The 18,294-nt window shown below is 41.3% G+C and overlaps 2 protein-coding genes across 3 annotated transcripts in view; one reads left to right on the forward strand and one right to left on the reverse strand.

Moving 5' to 3' along the window:
* Nucleotides 1-9,367, reverse strand: part of strn (striatin, calmodulin binding protein) — a 67,748-nt gene extending 58,381 nt beyond the window's left edge. Inside the window, exon 1 of one of the 2 annotated variants that reach the window (XM_067585680.1) lies at nucleotides 9,015-9,367. In XM_067585680.1, coding sequence (XP_067441781.1) covers nucleotides 9,015-9,212 — 198 coding nt within the window. In that variant the 5' untranslated portion in view covers nucleotides 9,213-9,367. The remainder of the gene's footprint in view (nucleotides 1-9,014) is intronic. The other variant, XM_067585681.1, reaches the window with a different exon arrangement.
* A 2,621-nt stretch (nucleotides 9,368-11,988) lies between these two features.
* On the forward strand, nucleotides 11,989-17,653 carry LOC137180353 (E3 ubiquitin-protein ligase TRIM21-like). The gene has a single exon (XM_067585682.1). It carries the CDS (start codon nucleotides 11,998-12,000, stop codon nucleotides 13,639-13,641), a length of 1,644 nt encoding a protein of 547 aa, XP_067441783.1. The 5' UTR covers nucleotides 11,989-11,997; the 3' UTR covers nucleotides 13,642-17,653.
* The last annotated feature ends 641 nt before the right edge of the window (nucleotides 17,654-18,294 follow it).

Here is an 18,294-nt window from a genome sequence, read left to right on the forward strand (position 1 = left end):
GTCAGGCTGGCGGTGTAACCTTGTAGTGTTGTGTGTGTGTGTGTGTGTGTGTGTGTGTTGTGTGGTGTGTGTGTGTGTGTGTGTGTGCGCAGGGCCCGGTTCACGTCAGGCTGAAGGGGGGAGAGTGTGTTCATGTCAGGGAGAAATCTTGGCCGACTGCCTGGTGAAACAAAGCCTGGTTACGGCGCTGAGGCGTGGCTCGGAGTGGCTTTCACGTTCCACCGCTCTGAAAAACAAGAAGTGTGCATGCCATTCCTTATAGGGCAGCTTCACACCGACAGACAAAAAAAATTAAAAAAAAGACAAGGAGGAAGAGTGTGAAAGAAGACGAAGGAACGAGCTGGGTCACAGAACCCGGGCCGGGCTGCAGGCTGCAGTAACACTTGTCATGCGTGTAACTTCAGCCTCCAGCTGCATTATTCAGACACAAAGCACTGGAGAGGTGCTGCTCCCAACATACACATCTAAGTCTCTGTGAGGAGCAGGGTGTTATGGGTAGTCGCAGAGGAGCGGACGCCTGCAAACTTCCAAATCTCGACATCAAGCGAGTTCATTGACAGTTTCTGTTCCTTTGGGACATAAAAGAAGCAGACATGTAAACGTCTGTGAGCGACCTCCAGGGAAACATGAGATTGAAACGTTAGTTTGAAGATGTTTTCTGCAGAGACGTGACGCTGTGTGCAGCTGCGTTATCTCACTTGTACTATAAGATAGAATGAACTTCATAATTAAAACGTTTTAATTGGGAGCCTGTCGGTGTTGCAGATGTTTCTTAATTCTAATTGACAGGTTGTGTTAACATGAGAAGAAGTCTGGAAGGACGTATCATGTGGTTCTGATATCACCAACATGACGGCAGAACAGTCAGCTGTCACAACTAAAATCCGCTCCGATCCAAGTGTGAACGAGACGCACACGGCAGAACACTAAGATGAAGGAAGCTGGAGGCTGCTAGGTACGGCAACACCACTTGGTCAAACTATTAACATACAAGATTACATAATTCTGCCAGTTACTGCAAGTTATTTTGTTTATGAATCAATCGATAAATATCACTATATTGACAGTTAATCATTATATATTTGACAAAGTGTCTGTTCTGTATCATTGTATCAGTTTGTTTATTCATTACAGGTTTTAGGTTTCTCCAGTAACAACAGACACCATAAACCATAATGCACAATAGACGAGCACTTACCAAATTTCAACCAAACAGAACAGAACTCATGTGTGATACTTCCCAAACTGGTAACCAGGTAGGCAAACTCTTTCTAAAAACCAAGTGCCTACAAACAAATTGACAAACCCCCCATCATCACAGGAGGTAGCAAAAACAAAAGCGGGCCAAATTACCACAGAGGCTACATTTCATCTTACCAAAGCGGTTCATTTGATCCTGGACGAGCCCCCAATATGTCACAACCTGGCTCAAGGCTGGACAAAGGAGGGGAGACCACATGAGTTATAACTAAAAATAGATTTATTGTACATAACTTAAAGATAAATGAAACTTAAAATGAAGCTTAAATGGCAGCTGGAGGCAGTCCAGGTGAGCTGAATCCTCCAGACGACCCGACTCCGCCCACCAGGCTCCTGCAGGTAGCGTCTGTTCGGAGAGCGTCGTCACACTGTCCAGGTCGTCTCCTCTGAGGACGTCATGCTGACTCAGCTGGAATATCTCCATCATGTTTCCTCTATATGCTTTCAAGCTTCTAAACAATGCATGTAATAATCATGACGAGCACAAACCATGCACACTTCCTCTGGTTGGAGCTGGTGGTGAGAGAACGGGAACATTTACAGGATAGTTTCAGTTGTTCGGCTCTATTGTGTCACATGCAGACACCGTTTCTGTCTCCTGCAGAATAAACAGACAAATAAGCGGTGACACTAACTACCCACTAACTATGTGTAATGTCTGTGCAGAGCTGCAGAAGCTGTACAAACACTGTGAACAAGCAGATATGAATTAATCCTCTGCACACAAACGTTACAAAGACACATGACGATGAGCAGCAGAGCCACGAGCAGATGAGCACATCTGTCTGCCTCTCTGCGAGGGGAAAATATCACTTAATTAGTGAAGGAAATGGGCTGCGAGAACAAGGCAGCGGAAAGATAAGAGCGGGAGAATTACTCGCCGCTCCGGCGGTGATGATGATGATGATGATGCACGTGCTGCAGAGGCGTCACATCACATCCTTCGCTGTGCATTTACAGCCAAACACATGTACAACGACTGTCACATTAAAACTGACCTTCTACACAAAGCGGCTGGTGTGTGTGTGTGTGTTTTGCACTTTAGAGCTGCAACGATTAGTTGACTGACAGAAAATAAAGTGTGAACTATTTTGATGATCTAATTATTGTTTCAGTCTTTTTTTTTTAAATCAAAAATGACTGTACATGTACATGAGCCTTTACGCCATAACTATACGTGCGCTCTTACACCCCAGCGGAGGTGATATCAGCTAGTTAAAGCTAATCAGAGCGTCTCTGTTACCAAAAAGTAGTAACCAAACATGGCGTCTGTGGTGTATTTACTGCCCAGAATAAAGAAAAAAGAAAAGCCAGAACATGTGATGTGAGATATTTGAGTCACTCGTTGAGGACAGATGGAGACTTCCTGTCTGAATGAAGAGGAGACAAAGTTCAGCTGGAGCTTTGTCAAACTCATCAGCATCATTGTTTTGAGTGGAAGTGAGCCAGAAAGAAACAGGTCAGCGTTTTCTTCTTGTTCAGACAATACAACATCCTCTGTCCTTAGACAATCAAATCAGGAAAAACTCACAAAAAAAACCCTCAGGAAGAAGAGGAGGAGGAGGAGGAGGAGGAGGAGGAGGAGGAGGGATCCCTCTTCCAGGACACTCTAAAAAAATCTTAAAAACATAGTAATAACTGTAAAAGTGCACAACGGTTGAATTGTTACTGTCCAGTGTGTTTAATCACAGGTACATCAGCACTGAGCAGCTTCCAGTCAAACCTCACTGAATAAATGAAGATGAACAGATCAATCAACAAAAACTGTTTTCATGCGACAAAGAAAAGCAGCAAATCTTCACGATCAAGAAGCTGGAAACGATGAATGTTGATTCATTTTCTGTTGATCGACTAATCAATTAATGGATTAGTTGTTTCAGTTCTGACTGAAAGCTGTGTGGAAACTTTACTGATTAAGTTTTAGAAGGACTGTGTGGAGCGACGACTGCGACGGCCTTCGTTTTAAAATGCATTTATTGTGAAGTGTGAGCAGGAAGCGTTGGTGTGATATCGGCAGCTTTACGTCTCCATCCATCCTCTCGTCGGCGTGTTGGTGTTCGGCCGGCCGTCGTCCTCTCGGTGGTGTATTTATAGCCGAGGCCGGAGAGGAAGGAAGCCGAGCGGCAAACATCCTTCTGAGCTGCAGCGCTGTGACCGTGTGACCCGCTAACAGAGCTCACGCATGACTTCACCTCGACGTCACGTCCCAGCAGCCCCCCGGGAACAAAAAATGCTTTTATATTTGGGTGTAATTGACCGACAGTAATGCCCATAAAGATGGTTATTTGGAGATTTAACCAGAGTTCACCAGAGTGTTCAGGGAGAGCTGGTCATCTGTTATGATACACACACAAAAATAAGGGTTTTTAAAGGGTTTGTTGGGCCAAAGAAAAGAATAAATCATGAATAGGTAGAGCAATGAAGCCTAATGCTGAGCTCTACTGCTGCCTGATTCTGAGCTCTACTGCTGCCAGATACTGAGCTCTACTGCTGCCTAATAATGAGCTCTACTGCTGCCAGAAAGTGAGCTCTACTGCCGCAGATACTGAGCTCTACTGTTGCCTGATAATGAGCTCTACTACCGCCAGATACTGAACTCTATTGCCACCTGATAATGAGCTCTATTGCTGCCAGATACTGAGCTCTACTGCCCCCTAATAATGAGCTCTATTGCCACCAGATACTGAGCTCTGCTGCTGCCAGATACTGAGCTCTACTGCCGCCAGATACTGAGCTCTACTGCCGCCTAATAATAAGCTCTACTGCTGCAGATAATGAGCTCTACTGCCGCAGATACTGAGCTCTACTGCCACCTAATAATGAGCTCTACTGCCGCAGATACTGAGCTCTACTGTTGCCTGATAATGAGCTCTACTACCGCCAGATACTGAACTCTATTGCCACCTGATAATGAGCTCTATTGCTGCCAGATACTGAGCTCTACTGCCCCCTAATAATGAGCTCTATTGCCGCCAGATACTGAGCTCTACTGCCCCCTAATAATGAGCTCTATTGCCGCCAGATACTGAGCTCTGCTGCTGCCAGATACTGAGCTCTACTGCCGCCAGATACTGAGCTCTACTGCCGCCTAATAATAAGCTCTACTGCTGCAGATACTGAGCTCTACTGCTGCCAGATACTGAGCTCTACTGCCGCCTAATAATAAGCTCTACTGCTGCAGATACTGAGCTCTACTGCTGCCTAATAATGAGCTCTACTGCTGCAGATACTGAGCTCTACTGCTGCCAGATACTGAGCTCTACTGCTGCAGATACTGAGCTCTACTGCCACCTAATAATGAGCTCTACTGCCGCAGATACTGAGCTCTACTGCCACCTAATAATGAGCTCTACTGCCGCCAGATACTGAGCTCTGCTGCTGCCAGATAGTGAGCTCTACTGCCATCTAATAATGAGCTCTACTGCCGCAGATACTGAGCTCTACTGCCATCTAATAATGAGCTCTACTGCCACCTAATAATGAAGTTATTTTAAACATCAATAAGTCTGATTAGTGACATTGATGTCAGCCTACAATCATATATGAGCATGTATGCACCTCCTCCCCTCTCTTCAGGAAACGTTCTACACAGAAGACTTTGTTTTCGTATAACACACACTGAGTAATCTCTCCCATCTTGTGTGCCAGCTTCCTCTGTTTCCTCTTCCTCTTCCCTGCAGAGGATTACCTCAGAGGAAGTGACAGTGACATGCAGTCCGTCTGCAGCGGAGCATTCAAACAACACGGCTGCAGAACAAATGGATTTGCAGCTGAAATTGGTTTCCAGCACCATCAGCTGCAGGAGGAGGAGGAGGATGAGGAGATGGAGGAGGAAGAAGAGGAGGAGGGGTTGTCAGCTCCGTCCCGCTCTGATCGGCTCGGAGCTCAATGGGAAGGAAAATTAAAAATCAAGGAGTACAAGAGAGCAGCAGTTTCACGATGTATCTGCTCTGTGGAGCTCGTCTCCCATCTTCTGTAATACAAAACAGCTCAAACAGCCAGAAGACGCTGCGCTGTGATTGGCTGGGACGTTGTAATGAAGGTAAATGGTGCACAAATGCCACATAGAGCCACACGTCATTACCTCACAGGAAGTGATTTCCTTTATGGATGTACTGTCATCACACCACAGGTCGGCTGATGACTCTAACTTATGTAATATAACAGACAGAGAGCTTGAATGCACACAGAGCAGAAGCATCTGATTGGTCGAACACTCTGCAACACCTGCACTGGGTTTAGAGGGACAAGTTTCTGAGCGACGTCATCAGTGAGCAGGGGACAAAAAACAAACCAGAATGACTGAGAACTTATGAGAAGATCAAGATGTAAAGTTGTTTTTGTGCTGGAGGGAAAAAACGTTCATTTATCTCCAGAAGTTGGATGATTTTACACTGAAACTGCAGGAAGAAACATTTGTCTTAAGTTCAGACAGTTTGTGTTTAAGGCTGTTTAATGACACTGTCAGACTCTGTGATCAATACTTTGGTGATCACTTCGATGTGTAGTTTCAGTGTTTCTGTGTAATCTGAAGGCTTCAGATGGAAAATGCTTAACGTTGTTACATTTAGAACTTTTCAGAGAAAAAAAGCCCAACAGTTGTGCAGAGTCATGATCCTGTAGCTGATCAATAATACTGATTAAATCCTGTATTGACATAGTTTCTTATGATTGAATCTTTGCCTATATTCACTCAGTCCAATTTCATGCTAGCGCTTATATTCTTTCCTTTTTTTTATGCTAATGATGAAAAATGCTAACATTACTTTTTTATGTTTAATGATAACGTTTTCTTAACTTTGAATCATAATGTTATTTAAAATTTTAATGATAATGTTATTTTTTATGTTACTGTTACTTCTATATTTTTTAAGCTAACGTTATTACGTTACAGCCAACTTTGTGTATTCTGTGTTAGTGTGACACATACGATGTTTATATCTAATTGCCCACATACTCACATGTGTTATTTTATATATGTATGCACTTTATTGTTGCATGTTTACAGACACCCCCCATTCAATTTCAAGCATTTCTATTTTGAGTATAAAAGGCAGGTATATGCCTGCAGGTATATAAGCTGCAGGTTTGCTCTGCGTTCTTCAGTTAGCGGTTAACACCTGAACCAGTAAAGCCACTGAGGACCAGCCGACTCACTATCACGTTTTCCATTTATTCTTTCAGGTGGGTAAACGTCACATAAGCATTGATACAGTTTGTCAGTAATGAAAGTTCTCTATTTGTGTGCCGTTATGCATTGTAGCATATGTTGTTTGTAGTTTTTAGAGGTGTTTGTGCTAGCTTGGTATGTGTAGGGTTTAATGTTGGAGTGTTCTGTAGTGTATATTTTCTTTGTTTTTATTTGTTTTCTCCTAACGATTAACAGAATGTAGACAGAGCCAGAGCCCGCAGAGCCAGTTTACTGTTGCCATGGCAACCAGGCAGCTTACAGGTTATTATACGTCATCTAACTATACAGCAAGGAATCCTTGTCTATCTGTATGTATGTATGTCCTTTGCATATCACGGGAACTGTTCGTCCGATCTACTTCATACCTGGCAGGTGTATTGCTGAGGACCAAAGGGAGCGCAGTGTAGAATTTGGTGCAATTCGGACACACGACATGATCAGTATTAATAAACATTGAATAAACAAGCGATCAGTGAGCCGTTCAACTCTGCCGCAGTGGGGCGGGGCTTCTGGGCTCTGCGACTGTGTGAGCGACAGACAGACAGCGGTGGAAAACTTTCTCTGAGAGAAAGACCGTGAATGACAGAAATACAACGTTGTTTTCTGATTGTTTCACAGCGGTTACGTTCTACAGCACAAATAAACAACCATCAAACACTCAACAGATTTACTGCACAGACAGACACTCCAAGTTTCTGTTTCATTTTCCTCCTCTGCAGTTCTCCTTTTCAATCATTCATCACATCCAACTAATGCAGCAGTAAATACAAAGAACGACAGAACAAACCTGTGAGAGAGACTGAGAGAGGGAGTGGTGGAAAGCTCTCTCTGAAACAGAAACCCTGTGATTGAGATAAATGACTGACCAGTCAGAGGTCTGCAGTGTTTTCACAACACCTTTTAGTATCAGCTCAGCTCCACAAAGAGAAAAGTAGACAGCGAAAACAGCTTTTAATCAAGAACGGACAGACTCTGAGGCTGCTTCCAACTGGCATTTCAAAACCAGTATCTCTCATAAGCACAAATCTTCTGAGCAAATATACCCACTCGAATGATCCGAACTGAAGCCACAGAAAATAAACGTCCTAAGAGCCCAATATGATTGATCCGCTTTATTATGTTATGTATTTTCTTTTTAAATGCAGCCGTCATGACATCATGGCAACATGTTTTCTACTCCTCTGCTGCCCACACTGCCTTGATTTTGTCACTAATTTAGATGTTGGCTGTAAATAAGCCAAAATAAGTTTATCTATTCACATAAGAACCACTATTAATATCCTGTAAAATATACTCTGATAATGTGTCTGTATTACAGTTCCATCACATCGTTCTGCAAAAATAAATCTAGATCAACATAAACCAGATAATTCTCATTTTGTTAATTCTCTACAGCTGTTTGTTAGGTAGATTTAATCATGGCTACAGGACGGTCCTTCTCAAAATCAGGTACATTTTTTGTGATTAGTGGTGTTTTATAAGCGGCTCTCTGAACCAGGTTAACTGTCCTGCAGAGACTGACAGGAAAACACTGGACACCGTCAGCAGACCGCCTCCAGTTGGCTCCTAAAATGAAGTTACAGCTGATACAACAGCAGACCCAACATTTCGTGACTCAACCAGATCACGCAGTACATCACTGTGAGTCCATTATCGGACAGATCACAACGACTGACGTGCAGTCTGACATTTAGGTGTGTGTGTGGGGGGTGGGGGGCATCATGTCAGTCTCTGAGCTCTGGGTGGTCCAGGCACTCTTGTTCTTCTAAATAAATTCTTGGTTAAGGAGAAATTAAGTGATGCCTGAAAAAAAAAAACCCAAACCAAAATCAGGCACTTACTGATAGCCGCAAACGGGTTTGTCCGATAATGGATCTAATAGCTTGTATACAGGGTTTTCTGCGCTGCACAGGTAACCGATAAGCGACGTAGCTTGGCTGAGTTTTATTAATTATACAAATATAAGCTAACATCATATTATCATACAACAACCGACATTCACCACACAACAAAACTGGAAACACTGAAATCTCAACCACATCTAACCTGGTTAGCAAGTAGCCCGATATGAGCTCAGTCAACACAACATCACGCAAACATGCCTGTAAATATTTGGCATTTCTACGTCTTCTTACTTGACATTAAACCAACAGACCTCAGGAAGACTATTCAACACCTTTTCTGGAACCATTCAAGCCTTCCCTTAAATTCGGCATCTAATAATTAGAAAATCAGCTCATATGTCAATAACATTTTACATTTCAGTATAAATGTGCGTCATATTCAGCGTACAGACAAACACATCACAGGAGACGGCAGCAAATAGTGTGAAGCATCCCCCAAAAGTACCAATGTTACCAAAAGACGTGTTTTTAAGAGGAAAACACCAATGCCGAATTTTAAAAATGATCTTTTCCTTTCAAAATAAGTTGTATTTCTTACTTTATCTGGCACATATATTCGCCGATAAGCGATGACATAATGAATTTCCACATTTTTCAGAGCGGTTTGGCGCAGCGTTTTCCCCCGTTGGAGACCAAAGAAACCCTCCGTGATTGCTTACCTGCAGCTCGGCCCGCTCCACCTCCCACTGCGCCCTCTCCACCTCGAAGCGGGCCCACTCATGCTGGAGAAAGTGTAAAATCCCCGGGATGCTGTACTGAGCCCTGGCCGCCTCTCCGCCGCCGACGTCGCCAGTCTGCGGAGCTTTAATATTCCCACCGCCGGGTAGGAAGACACCGGGGCCCGCCTGCTCGTCCATGGCCGGACCGGTGCAGCTCTGGCTCGGGTCCGCTGCTCTCAACCGTGTCGGTGAAATATCCTCAGGAAGGAAATATAGTCCATCAACAGTCCGACTGCTGTCTGAACCAGCTGTCAGACGGTCAGACAACCGTCCAGCTACCGGAAACAACAGATACAAGGCTTCCGGTCTGGACTTTCAAAACACAACCAACAAAGACGGGTACAGTGTGGCAGTGGTTCTCAAAGTGTGTTCCGGAGACCCCAACGGTCCTTCAGGGGATTTCAGGGGACCCCAGCAAAAAGGGGAATAATTTATTTTCACTGTGATTTCATCCACAAGGAACACAATGACAGAATGTCTGACTATTGTGGCTTTAATGCACTTTCACAAAACTTACATACATTTAATTACATAAAACATCTAAAATTAAAAATTCTCATCAGATGGGGGTCTCTGGTCTAATTTGTGTCAGCTTAGGGGTCCTTGATGTGAAAAAGTTTTAGAACCACCACAATATGATACCAGTATGTACCAAAGTGGAAATAATTAATTTATATTTGGAGAATCTGTGGTAAATTAAGACTCATGTAATGATATTTATTTCAAAATCTCGTTATTATTTATATTAGTTTAGTATTTTTTTTCCTTTGCTCTTAAAGAATGGATTCAAAATTGTTCAAGTGTGTCTTAAACCAACAGTCAGGAGCCCAAATGAACATTAAAGCTGTTTTTCTTGCTGTAATCATTCCTCCTGTTCATACTGACCATTAGAAGATCCCTTCATAATGACCTTACAATGGAAGTGATGGAGGACAAAATCCACAGTCCTCCTTCTGTGCAAAACTGTATTTAAAAGTTTATCTGAAGCTAATATGAAGCTTCAGCGTCCAAATGAGTCAAATCAAGTAGATATCTTTCAACGTTACATATCTTTTTAGTGCCAAAGTTCCTCTTTTTGTTACTATACTTCCACCTGCAGCTCAACAGGGAAACACTGTCTGAGGAAACACAAAGAGGGAATTTGATGCTAAAAAGACTGTAAATGTGTCAGATATCCACTTGATATGACTAACTCAGACTGCTGAAGCTGAATATAAGCTTCACAGAGACTTTTAAATGACTGTGTGGACACACTGTGGATTTTGGTGATTTTTGGTTGTTTTAAGACAGTAATATCATCTCAGTACAGAGATGATAGATTCTACATTTATCCCTGTTAGGACTGTGGTGGTTCACCACAAAACAGTCTCAACTAATCGGCTTTACAGCAAAGGAACAAATAAGGTAGAACATGAAGCAAAATATAGAAATCGTATCTGCATGAGATAAAATAAAATGATTCTTTGGTTGTTGTCGACTGTCTTTCACCTTGTTTTGTGTTTGTTGAAGTAAAGTGTAAAAGTAAAAGTTGAAAATGTGTTTTTGAAATAACTGTTGATTTAACATCAATGTTGACCAGACGACATTTGTTGAACTCAGTTCAAGATGAAGAGAAAAAGAAGTTAATAGTCACATCAAAACTGGCTGCACAGTTCAGCGTTTGTATTTTAGTCTCTTGTGGCAAAAATAAATCTATAATCAGGGTTTATTTGTTTTTTGATCACCTTGTGGAAAACCTCAAACTTTCAACACACATAATTAAGCTGAGCAACATCTTTTCACATGTCTTACTCCTCCCACCTGTCAGGTACTTCAGATATTCCATAATAATGCTGTAAATCAGAGGGAGGAAACAAACTCACAGTCAGAGCTGCAGTAAGAGGAGGAGCAACACTGGAAAGACAAGACAGCTGCAACGTCACTCTGCAGAAATGAAACTATAAGTTTGTCAGAGTGACAGCAGAGCTGCAGTCGAGTCTCTCCACTTCTGTCCAAATAAATATTAAACTGAGTTCATCAAGTCTTTCTCAACAACACAGCAGAGTCTCTGCCAAACACTGGTGAGTACAACTGATCATATTTAATGTTTCAACAACCAGCTTTAACACAGCAGACAGGAAGTTCCACTCTTTTCATTTCATACTGACACTTGTGAAATTAGTGACAATATAACTAAAGATGTTTTTACACAGATTCAGTGAAACAACTTTAATTGTTTTTTAAACAGTCTCTCTGTGTCAGTTCTCAGGACTTTTGTAACTTGTAACTGAATCTCTGTGGTTTGGAGTTCAGCTTCACTCCAACCTTCCTGGTCTTATTACTATTTACTGATCACTTCCTACAGACACACTGCATTCTATTTCCTGTAGCTGTTTCACATTAAAAGCTTTCTACCAACAAGCAGCAGCTTTTATTGTGAAGCAGCTGGAGGTAATAAAAGGTGTTTGTCACCATGTTAGCAGAGCTTTGTTAGCAGTGCTATTCTTCAATAACAGTTGGTCTACACAACAAGATATGGACATATTCTGTGTTATGTTGTCAGTGGTTCATTTTAAAGATTGTATGGAAGAATAGTACAAGCAGAAACAGCCACAATGAGCTGTTAGATAAAGAGCTGCAGATGACAGTCTCTTACTGTGTTTGTGTAAACCAGCTCACATAAAACACGTCATCAAAGTAAACAACAACTTTAAACTCACCATGCAGCCTTGTGGATAACTGTTTGAGCTGCCAGCATGACTCACATGTTCACATGTTCCCATCCCGATCGATAACAGGGAAAATATGATTCAATATTACTTTATGTAAAATCACATATTATACTTAATAAAACTGTAATTACCCTTATTTCTTTTTGAACAAATAATTGAAATTTAATTTTAATTCAATTGTGTTTTTTGTTTTTCACACTCAGTGTGTAGATATGTCTGCTGCCAGCTGTCTGCTATCTAAAGATCAGTTTCTGTGCTGCATCTGTCTGGATGTGTTCACTGATCCAGTCAGCACACCATGTGGACACAACTTCTGCAAAAACTGCATCACTGAACACTGGAACAGTAATGTCCAGTACCTGTGTCCAATATGTAAAGAGGTTTTCTACACAAGACCTAAGTTGAAGGTGAATACTTTCATCTCTGAGATGGTTTCTCAGTTCAGACAGGAAGCTCAACAGAAAGCCAGCAGCAGCAGCTCAGAGCAACAAGCTGCCAAACCAGAAGTTCTCTGTGACGTCTGTACTGGAACCAAACTGAAGGCCCTGAAGTCCTGTCTGGTGTGTCTGACCTCCTACTGTGAGATTCACCTGGAGCCTCATCTGACAACTTCACGTCTGAAAAGACATCAGCTGATGGACCCTGTGGAGAACCTGGAAGACAGGATGTGTATGAAGCACGATAAACCTCTGGAGCTGTTCTGTAAGACCGACCAGACATGTGTCTGCATGCTCTGCTCTGTTTTAGACCACAAGACACATGAGTTTGTTCCTCTGGAAGAAGAATATGAAGGAAAGAAGGCAGAGCTGGGGAAGACAGAGGCTGAAATTCAGCAGATGATCCAGAAGAGACGACTGAAGATTCAAGAGATCAAACACTCAGTTGACCTCAGTAAGGAAGATGCAAACAGAGAGATAGCAGAAGGTGTTCAGGTCTTCACCGCTCTGATGGAGTCTGTTCAGAGAAGCCTGAATGAGCTCATTGAGACGACTGAAGAGAAGCAAAGAACGACAGAGAAACAGGCTGAAGACTTAATCAAAGAGCTGGAACAGGAAATGTCTGAGCTGAAGAAGAGAAGCTCTGAGGTGAAGCAGCTCTCACGCTCTGAAGACCACCTCCACCTCCTCCAAAACTTCCCGTCCCTGAAAGCTGCTCCACCCACCAAAGACTGGACAGAGGTCAGCGTCCATCCACCATCATATGAGGGGACTGTGGTGAGAGCTGTGACTCAGCTGGAGAAGACGCTCAGTAAAGAGATGAAGAAGTTGCTTGCTGAGGTCGAGCTGAAGAGGGTCCAGCAGTATGCAGTGGATGTGACTCTTGATCCTGATACAGCAAGTATGTATCTCATCCTGTCTGATGATGGAAAACAAGTTAACTATGGTGATGTGAAGAAGAATCTCCCAGACAACCCAGAGAGATTTTCTGATTGTTGCTGTGTTTTAGGAAAGCAGAGTTTCTCTTCAGGCAGATTTTACTTTGAGGTTCAGGTTAAAAGGAAGACTGAATGGGATTTAGGAGTGGCCAGAGAGTCCATCAACAGGAAGGGAAAAATCACACTAAGACCTCAGGATGGTTACTGGACTATATGGTTGAGAAATGGAAATGAGTACAGTGCTTGTAATAACCCTCCAGTCCGTCTCTCTCTGCAGTCTCAGCTTCAGAAGGTGGGGGTGTTTGTGGATTATGAGGAGGGTCTGGTCTCCTTTTATGACGTAGATGCTGCAGCTCTTATCTACTCCTTTACTGGCTGCTCCTTCACTGAGAAACTCTACCCATACTTCAGTCCTGGTCCTAATGATGGTGGTAAAAACTCCGCCCCTCTGATCATCTGTCCTGTCAATCAAACTGAGTAGAGTAATCACCTGTTTTATGTCATAAATGTGTCTTTGTTTTTGAAGAGAGTAAATAAACAAACACATTCTTGTTTATTATGAGAAAAAACACCAGCTAGGATTTCTATCTAAAATTAAATCTCTATTTAAACATCTGATCAAATCCACAGAACTTTAGTTTCATTTCTAGTCAAAAACACAAAGTTTCCAAAAAAACAAAACTTTCAGTTTGAAGTGAAACCACAGAAAACAAAGTGTGAATATTTCACAGTGTCATAAAGCTTCATTGTAGAGTTCGGCTGAGACCATGACTCAGTTTCACTATTTTCTGACATTTTATAAAGTAAATAATGATTCAAAAAACAGGTTAAAACAAGATTCAACGGTGTTCGAAGATTGAAGCTAATTCAGTTCTAAGAAGGGTTTGAGTGCCTTTAGTTTTGGCTATTGTGTGCATCCATTGAATCGTAAGTACTGTTAATATAGTTACCTGTATATTCCTTCTTTGCTAAGATGATTTTGCTGTTTTTTTGTTGGCTGTTACTGTTAGTCATGCTAATTATGCTAGGTTTAGGTGATGTACAAGGTTTTCTCAGCCTGTCTTTTTGTTCCTTTTTTTGCAACCACACATACATGTACCCCCACATGCAAAGATACCTGTGTGATACACCCTGTAAAGCCACTTTTCTTAGCCCAAACTATTGTCTTTAAAGACAAGATTTATATAAAATACTCTGAATAAATAAGTTCAGTTATCCTGTTGAAATCCTCCAAATTACATCTGGTCCTTCTCCATCGTTACAAAATTCCAGAATCTAGAAATATGCAAATATATTAAATTATGCTAACATATTATAACATATTTCAAGTTTTCCTGCTGGGCACAAGATGTCTCCTCCTTCACTGTAAAGTTCATTCTCAGTGTTTGTGCACTGGAGGTTTCAAGTTTCCACATCACACTGGTGTAAGTTGCATACTGGATCGTGATTGGCTCCAAACTAGTTGTGATGTCACAGATCCTGCTCATAGCCCCGCCCATTAAAAAATCAGGTTTTCAATGAGCTCAGAGAAACTTTCCTACCTCAGCAGATGAATGTAAACAAACTGAACAAACATCATTCTGCACTGAGAAGAAGAACGACATCCAACTGAACAAGAAGAAAAACATGTTTTTAAGGGGAGGGGAACTTTAACAGTCAAAAAAACTAAACTGAACAAAATATTAGGAAAAAATAAAATAATAACTTGCCAAGCAGCTTGTGTTTGTCACAGTGATGAAAAAAATCAGTGATGAATTTCAAGTGATGTGAAGCAGCAAAATGTCACATGTAGCATCACTGAAGCAGTTTGTTGTTTTTACTAATTAGGTGAAATACAGACAGAATTCATTATCAAAATAGTTTATAATTTTTTCTGTTAATTGATAAATCGACTGAAACCTGACAGTCTGTTTCAGACAATTAAAGGGACAAAATTCTCTCCACAGTCTTATTTCGAAGGCAAACCATTTAATTACCTGCTGACGTCAGCCCACCTCAGTCCCGCCCACTACCTACATCTCCTCACATCATTGGCTGATCGTGGCGAGGAAATTATCCAATTGGAGACAAGGGTGCATTAAGGCTACTACAGGTAGCCTACCTTCATATTTAAGTTTTTAAATAAATGTATTTATTTATTCATTTACAATCTCAGTTTCAGGGTTGATAACACAAAAACACATTTTTATTGTTATTATATTAATATCATCATGTCAGTTATGTATAAACACAGATAATTGTCACATTAGACTCTAATTTAGATAAATACTCATCATGAAAATGTATATTAATTCACTGGCTGAATGACATCTCAACACACATCTTCTTAAATGTGGCATTGAATGAGTTTCTAACAGTCACCTTAAGGAAACGTTTAAATAAAACAATAGAACAACAATTAAAATGCTGCAACAACCTAATGGAATGGTTATTATTATTTATTATTTTCCAATGTTTTATTTTTTTATGAATAAATCCTGATTCACATATGATATCACATTTTATTTGTTTGGTAAATCACTTACTGGAAACATGCAGAAGTTCTGTGTTGTTGATATTTCATGTGTGTAATACAAACCGAGAAATATGTTAGATGTAATTGTGATTTACACTATAAGGGGGCATCTGTAATAAATAAATAAATAAATAATGTGTACATGTACAGGGTGAAACAAAGATTATGGTTATGAAAAGAATTAAGTTGCACAAAATTGAAATACGGTACTTAAACCTGCATTATCTGATGTTTTGTTGACTAGTTTTCATCAGAAACAAGAAGTGAACACGACACTGACATATCGTCGTCTTTTAAGTTGATATGTTGAACTTGTTGGCAAACAGTTGCTTATTTCCACATCCAGCAGTTATGAAGCAACATTTTAATTCATTTGGAGTCGTGTTTCTGTCCACCTGGTGAATGTGAGTCCAATATTCGCTCTCTTTTAGCTCTGTTTTTGCTCTCTACCAACTCCTGAAGGAAATATCTGGCTCTTTAGCTGCTAAATGCTCCACTATGTTCACCAGCTAGTCTACAGCTAACTGTGTCTGTTTGTCGTTTGGTGCTGATACTTAATGTTCCCTCTTTGCAGTCAAAAATAATGTTGACATGGTTTTCAAATGTTCTGTTAATAGTTTTTTATTATGAAAAGGGAAGGAAAAAAGTCTTCGGGAAAGTGTCAATCAGATCAGAAAGGTGATCAATCAGAAATGCTCCTTTTTGTCTGAGCTGGCTGGAGGGGTGTGTCAGTGTCTGTGTTTGATTGACAGCAGCTGAAGGGGGCGTGTCGGTGTCTGTGTTTGATTGACAGCAGCTGAAGGGGCATGTTGGTGTCTATGTTTGATTGACAGAGCTGGAGGGGCATGTTGGTGTCTGTGTTTGATTGACAACAGCTGGAGGGGGCGTGTCAGTGTCTGTGTTTGATTGACAACAGCCGGGGGGGCGTGTCGGTGTCTGTATTTGATTGACAGCAGCTGAAGGGGTATGTTGTTGTCTATGTTTGATTGACAAGAGCTGGAGGGGCGTGTCGGTGTCTGTGTTTGATTGACAACAACTGGAGGGGGCGTGTCGGTGTCTGTGTTTGATTGACAGCAGCTGAAGGGGCATGTTGGTGTCTATGTTTGATTGACAACAGCCGGGGGGGGCGTGTCGGTGTCTGTGTTTGATTGACAACAGCTGGAGGGGTGTGTCAGTGTCTGTGTTTGATTGACAACAGCCGTGGGGGGGGGCATGTCCGTGTCTGTTTTTGACTGACAGCAGGTGGCAGGCTGCCAGTGTTACACCGTATGAACAGAAAGGAAACAAACTGCTGTAGCTACAAGTCATGGACAGACAAGCACCAGCATCTAACGGGTCCAAGTGACATTTGCATGTTTACATGCTGTTTAATGTGCTGCAGCTGAGCAGCTAATTAGCTATCTAGCTGCTAACTGATGTTAACGGTGCACTTTTCCCTGGTGAATGTTTGTTTGGTGGCTCGTTCAACAAGCTGCAGGACAAGACTTGTGTTTATGTTTGTAAGTTAGATGAGAAGGAGACTTTAGCAGGAAAGCTAATGTGGGTTGTGGTTCAGAGTCTGTGGCTCTTGTGCTGTGTAGCAGGATGCTATCAGGCTCAGTGTGACCGTCTGCTCTGACTGTGATAGAACGCCACATTATCACTTTATGCAAGATTTGATTTGCTGTTTGGAAATAAGGACTCCAGTTGACACATAATGGAACGTTATATAATTGGAATAATGTAAATCTAGCTGGTGCCATCATGAAATCAAACCATTTAAAGTATACATTTATCTATTTGGTTTCTGACCTTTTCTCAAAGGAGAACAGGAAAGAGATTTACAGAGCAGATATGTTGCTGTAGCAGACAAAAAAGGCAATTTAATTTCAGTTGGACTTAAAGCCAAATATATAAAGTCAATACCAGTATTTGCCCAGTGTGTCTCCATTTTGAGTGTATCAAATGCTTCAAAACAATACACAAGTGTCAACATAAATGCCTCATATTGATTCAGTGTTATAGAAAGTTTTATTTGGCAACCCAATCACCAGAACCAAACGTTGGCATTGAACGTTTCTGCAAACCACAAAAATGTTGAATATCTACGTTTCAACACGTGTAATATGAAGCATATTAACATTTCTACAAAACATAGCATATTATCATTATCATTAACATTTCTATCCGTTGAATAATGATGTTTTATGGTGTGACAATGCTGTGTGGTTAAGGTCTAGTTGGATTTAGGTACAAAAACCACTTGGTTAGGGTTAGGGAAAGATCATGGTTTGGGTTCAAATAAAATAAAAAATAAAATAAAAACACACACATTAAAAACACCCGGTTTTCTCGCCAGTAAAACAGCTACAAATGTCCTGATGTCTCGTTAAAAAAACACCCACTTTTGTCGGTTGAAACGGGAAGCGGGCATTGGTTTCGAGGTTGTCTCGAAATGAAACTTACTAAGTATCCACCGACCCCTCCTCCTCCTAATAGGAAAGTCAACTCATATTGATCGCATGTGAACTATGTCACTTTAAAAATGTTGAGATGTTTTGTTGACATTTTGATATGATATGTATTGTTGAAATGTTAATATGCTACGTATTACACGTGTTGAAATGTAGATATTCGTTG

Source organism: Thunnus thynnus, chromosome 3 (assembly GCF_963924715.1).
Source record: "Thunnus thynnus chromosome 3, fThuThy2.1, whole genome shotgun sequence".
Classification (NCBI taxonomy): domain Eukaryota; kingdom Metazoa; phylum Chordata; class Actinopteri; order Scombriformes; family Scombridae; genus Thunnus; species Thunnus thynnus.